The following is a 5,646-nucleotide window of genomic DNA, read 5'->3' as shown; positions in this document are numbered from 1 at the left end:
AGCCATTTATAATTTTATATAAAATTTCAATTACATCTTTATATTGATATGAGATATGTTATATTTTATCTTTGTTAACACTAAAGATACATCGCACAAATTTGAGAAAGGAAGAAGAATTTAGTTGTATTGTATGAATGAGGAAGAATGAAAGAGAAGTAAATGATGTACTCCCTTTGTCTCACTCAAGATGTCCACCTTTATCTTTTAGTTTTTCATACTCAAAATGTCTACTTTTTATATTTTGGAAATAAATCTCTCCTCGTTAAAATATCCAACTACTTTTTTCTCTTTACTTACTTCACCTAATAACTCTTTCTAAAATCTCTTGTCATTCAAGAATGTAGACATTTGAGTGAAACGAAGGGAGTAGTATTTATTCTTGTTTAACACAAATAGTTTTTATTTGTCAGGTCACTTTCGATTTTTCCTCCAATATTTATAGGGTCTGTATTTATAAATTAATAACTCGTTATTATATATTTTATCAATCTATGCATTAGAATTTTTGAAATTGGAAAAGGTAATTTTATAACTTATCATTACTTAGGCACTAAAATGCGAAGTATTAATGCAATTAAGGCTCCCTGTGCCCAGCCAACGGCTAGTCAATATTCTCCCAATACACCGATAAACCAAATCTCAACCGTCCGCTGCTCACAATCCAACGGCTCCTATTCAAGCTGGATAATATGACCGTTATTAGGCAATACGCTGCTCTCCACTTGTATATAACAAACACTCTGTCCGCGCTCAAGTCTCTCTTTCTTCACCATCATTGTCACCGAAAGTAGATAAAGAAAGAAAAAATCTTGAGCGAGAAACTGTGAATCGAAGTAATCCCAAGTTTGAGGGTGAATTTTGTCGTCGTTTTGTGTAGCAGAGATGGCTTCTAGGGTTGTTATTCCGGAGCAACCGAGGGGTAAATTAACTAACACAGACTATGTTTTATCTTATTATTTGTTGATATTTGACTGAATATGGAAATTCTCGTGAGTTCTTGACATGGTGCGCTTCAGCTATATCATGATAAGCCCTTTCTTGATTATTATTAAAGATTCTGTTTTTATTTGGAGATGGCTCTCTTTGAATTTCTTGAGTATTGGGGTTTGTTAAATCAGTAGGTGGTGGAAAGCAGAAGATTGTGCAGGCTGAGGGCAGAAATAGGCGTGTTTTAAGAGATATTGGAAATTTGGCAACTAAACAAGCTGCTGATGTTGAGCGCAAGCCCCAAAATCAAATCACTCGCCCTGTAACCAGGTTCCTCCTCCTCCTCCTCCTCTCTCTCTCTCTCTCTCTCACACACACACACACACACACACACACACAAAATAATGTAGGGTGTTCTTGCCTTCTTGGCATTGACTGTTGTGTGATTTTCAGGAGTTTTGGGGCACAGTTGCTGGCAAATGCACAAGCAGAGAAAAACATCTGCAAGGTGGAAAATTTGAGGGCATATAACCAATTATTCAATGATTTATCCATTTAAATAGTTTAGGGCATTAACATGGAATTTGATTGCAGAAGCCACTGGTGGAAAGTGGAAAAGATTTGGTGGGGAAAGATGTTGTTGCTGCCAAGAAGGAAGCTCTGAAGCCCAAGGAGGAGGCTGTGGTTGTAATCAGTTCGGATAAAGGAGAGAGTTGCAAAAGTGGAAGAAAAGAGAAGAAGGCTGCTAAAGCTTTCACTTCCATCCTATCTGCTAGAAGCAAGGTGTAACACACATACATTCCTGAATTCAACTTAATTCAAGAATTATAGTAGTTTGATGGATTAATGGATTGTTGCAGGCTGCCTGTGGGGTTACAAAGAAGCCTAAGGATAAGGTCGTGGACATCGATGCAGGGGACTCGGAGAATGAATTGACAGCTGCTGAGTATGTTGAGGACATGTACAATTACTACAAGCTTACTGAAGTATGTATATATGCAAGAAACTATTGTGTGTTTCTAAGAATCATATCAAATTTACTTATACGGTTGGTTGTTAGGGCGATGGTCGAGTTCATGACTACATGGAATCGCAACAAGAAATCAACTCGAAAATGAGAGGCATTCTGGTGGACTGGCTGATTGAAGTGCACAGGAAGTTTGAACTGACCCCTGAGAGCCTATACCTCACAGTGAACGTGATGGATCGGTTCCTCTCCCTCAAGGCGGTTCAGAGGAGGGAGCTGCAGCTCGTTGGGATAAGCTCGATGCTGATTGCGTGCAAATATGAGGAGATATGGGCACCAGAGGTGAGTGACCTGATGGCTATATCGGACAATGCTTATGCAAGGGAGCAAGTGCTGGTGATGGAGAAGGCGATTCTCGGGCAGCTGGAGTGGTACCTTACTGTACCGACTCCTTATGTGTTTCTGATTCGATACATCAAGGCCTCTATTCCATCTGATAAGGAGGTGAGTATTGATTTGAATGATCATTTTGGTGGTTCTAGTGTTGTTAATGATGATGATTTTGTTTGATGAGTGCAGATGGAAAACATGAGCTTTTTCTTTGGTGAGCTTGGTTTGACAAGCTACTTGGTCATGACACGGTATAGCCCCTCGGTGCTTGCAGCTTCTGCCGTGTACGTTGCTCGTTGCACTCTCGGGAGGAGTCCGGTGTGGAGTGAGACGCTTAGGCACCACACGGGATACTGTCAAGATCAGCTCATGTATGTTTGTTTGTGTGTTTTTGTGATTATCAAGAATTGAATAACTTAATAGTTATTGGTGTGTTGTGTGATTGATGTTTGTGTGTTGCGTGATTGTGTAATAGGGAGTGTGGGAAGGTGTTGGTAGGATTGCAGAGTGGTATGGCGGAGAGCAAGCTGAAAGCGGTGTGGAGAAAGTACTCTAATCCGGAGAGGGCCATGTTTCCTCCGCCCACAATTTGATTCTTCAGCATAAGTTGTTTGGTTTTGAGTTGTGTTAACCAATTTATTCTCACAAAATTAATGATTTGAGATCATTTATGTGTTATGATCTCCTAGCTAGGTATGTATGGTATGTAAACTCATTAGTTTGATTCATTCTTCTCTTCAGCTGTGATTTACTTTGTTGTAAAAAGCATTATTGAATTAGATTTATTGGAGACACAGATTATAACTCTAAACTAAACCAAACCAAACCAAACAATTAGTATATTGGATTTATTGTGCCTTGTTGTGTGATGCTAATTGTGCTTTAGAGTATAATATGGAGACAAGCAATACATCATTAAACTTTTGAAAAAAATAATTTAGATAAAAATAACATTAATTTTAGTTAAAAATACATATGGAAACCTAATGAACTCTTTCTTAAATGAAGTAAAACTGATTAGCCCAAAAAAATCAAATTTCAAAGAGTGAAATAAGTAGGGGTAGAATCGTAATTTCGAATAAAAATTCAAGAAGAAAAATCCATATTATCGTCTCTCTCCAGCCGAAGCAAATTCCCCCAAAACTCAATTCCAAAAAACCCTAATCACCCAACTCTCTCTCTCTCACTCACTCACTCACTCACAAGCTTCATCCTTTCACCTCAATCGCCAAAGCAAACGCAATCACTCCGCGGAGCCTACAATGTCGGAATCGCCGGACCCAGCGCAGAACCTCCTCATTTCGCCGACCAGCTCACGCTCCGTCACCGAGACGATAAACGGGTCGCACCGCTTTCTGATCCAGGGCTACTCCATGGCCAAAGGAATGGGCGTCGGGAAGCATATCGCCAGCCATGATTTCACCGTCGCAGGCTATAAATGGGCGATTTACTTTTACCCCGACGGTAAAAATCCCGAGGACAATTCCACTTACGTCTCGGTTTTCATCGCGCTGGCGAGCGAGGGCACGGATGTGCGGGCGCTGTTCGAGCTTACTCTTGTTGATCAGAGCGGGAAAGGGAAGCATAAAGTGCATAGCCATTTCGATAGGTCGCTTGAGAGTGGGCCTTACACACTTAAATACCGCGGCAGTATGTGGTAAAATTCCTCTTCATTTCGCTACGACCGTGTTTTCTGATTTTTTACATTTGCTGCTACTGAGTATTGCTGTTGTTGACTGTTGATCACTTTGATTGGACCTAATCCGAGACGCTGCTAGTGAGTGATTGTCTTATGTTGACTAACAATTTCTAGATAATTTTGAATCGCGTCCGCCTTATAAATTTTGAGTGTTTCTGAACCTCAAGCTGTCACTGTTTTTCTGTGTTGTGATTTACTTAAAGTTGAATTGGACTGAATTGTTTATGATTTAGGATTAGTAGTGCCTGGTTAAAATATCAAAATACTTACATTCTTTAGCTTTCTATTCATGATCAAACAATACGAATTCTTATATCATGGGTTTAATAATCTTAATGTGTAGTGTATATGATTAATCGCATCACTAGTTAGATATTCTATCAAATGTTCATTTGAGCAATTTATTTGAAATATTTTTTATCTCATCAATTATGCTATGGTTTCAGAACGGCTACATATGGATACATTATATGCTTTCAATGAATAGCTGCTGATCGTTTGTGATCCTTCTCGTATTATAATTTTGCTTTCCGTGCTTCTTGCCTCATTATACTTGATACTACTATTTTCTTTTGGCTATTTTATAATTGACACTTAATTTCCTTGTGTTTTGGATTGGATGTATGTTCATGTTATCATTAGGTGATTCTATCTTGTACGTAGAATACCTCCGTACCTTGGTTTTGAAGGTTACATAGAATGACTTAGCATTTCCTAATGAATTGTGATATACATATTTTTGCACTTGGCTTTATATTGGGGATGTAATTACGTTTCTTAGTTTAGGTGTTTAATGAGTTGAAAATAAGTGTGCTATGAATCTCACATGATATTTGCATGTGGTATCACTCTGCAATAGCCATCCCAATGCAAATAACCTATTGGCTAGTTATGGGCATTTGAACATTGAGAGGAAGGGAGTCAAGGGACAGAGGTGCTGGGAGATGCAAAGCCTAACAATGAAAATATAAAAGATAAAACTCAAGTAATTGATAAGAAAAGAATTAACATACATTTTTGTTGAACCATCTGGTTTCATGGCTTCTGCTTCGTGTATTCAAATATGTTCAGGCCACTGACTTCTAATGATGAGTGAGGTAAATTGAGTAAATTTGTCATCAAATCTTCACCGGAGACAATTATAGAATCACTGCTGGTTGTATCAGAAAACAAGTCTTTTTTGTACATTTTTTAAGAAGTGAGCTGTACAAACATTGTTTTCAACATATTTCATCAGTAAAAAATAAATAAATTAAATACAGGGGTTACAAGCGCTTTTTTAGGAGAGCCATGCTCGAATCTTCAGATTATCTCAAAGATGACTGCCTGAAGATTAACTGTACTGTTGGGGTTGTGGTTTCTGCCATCGACTGTTCAAGTTTACATCATATTCATGTTCCAGATTCTGACATTGGATCAGATTTTGGTACGCTTCTGGAAATATGGAAGGTTCTGATGTAACTTTTAATGTGTCTGGGAACAATTCCATGCCCACAAATTGGTATTGGCGGCCCGTTCTCCAGTTTTTTGTTCTGAATTTTTTGAACTGGATAGCGATGGGAAGATATTACAGTGTCAGACATGGAACCTAAAGTTTTTAAGGTTAGTATGTTCATGCTTTCCAGTTGCTTTTAGCGCATGGATCATTAATCTATTTGCC

General features: G+C 38.5%; 1 protein-coding gene and 1 pseudogene across 2 annotated transcripts; both read left to right on the top strand.

Moving 5' to 3' along the window:
- Positions 1-758: 758 nt before the first annotated feature.
- LOC121788513 (G2/mitotic-specific cyclin S13-7-like) lies at positions 759-2,961 on the top strand. 2 transcript variants are annotated; one of them, XM_042187170.1, is made up of 8 exons: positions 759-922; positions 1,125-1,260; positions 1,384-1,438; positions 1,525-1,713; positions 1,791-1,916; positions 1,991-2,401; positions 2,477-2,658; positions 2,763-2,961. In XM_042187170.1, exons 1-8 carry the CDS (start codon positions 886-888, stop codon positions 2,878-2,880), a joined length of 1,254 nt encoding a protein of 417 aa, XP_042043104.1. In that variant the 5' UTR covers positions 759-885; the 3' UTR covers positions 2,881-2,961. The 2 variants fall into 2 exon arrangements, with proteins under 2 accessions (XP_042043104.1, XP_042043103.1); XM_042187169.1 differs by having other exon boundaries at positions 1,122-1,260.
- Positions 2,962-3,430: 469 nt separating this feature from the next.
- Positions 3,431-5,588, top strand: LOC121788515 (annotated as a pseudogene).
- Positions 5,589-5,646: the final 58 nt, after the last annotated feature.

Source organism: Salvia splendens, unplaced genomic scaffold, assembly GCF_004379255.2.
Source record: "Salvia splendens isolate huo1 unplaced genomic scaffold, SspV2 ctg1063, whole genome shotgun sequence".
NCBI classification, from domain to species: Eukaryota; Viridiplantae; Streptophyta; class Magnoliopsida; order Lamiales; family Lamiaceae; genus Salvia; species Salvia splendens.
Note: the sequence above shows the minus strand (reverse complement) of the source record. Positions and strands in the feature narration are given on the sequence as shown.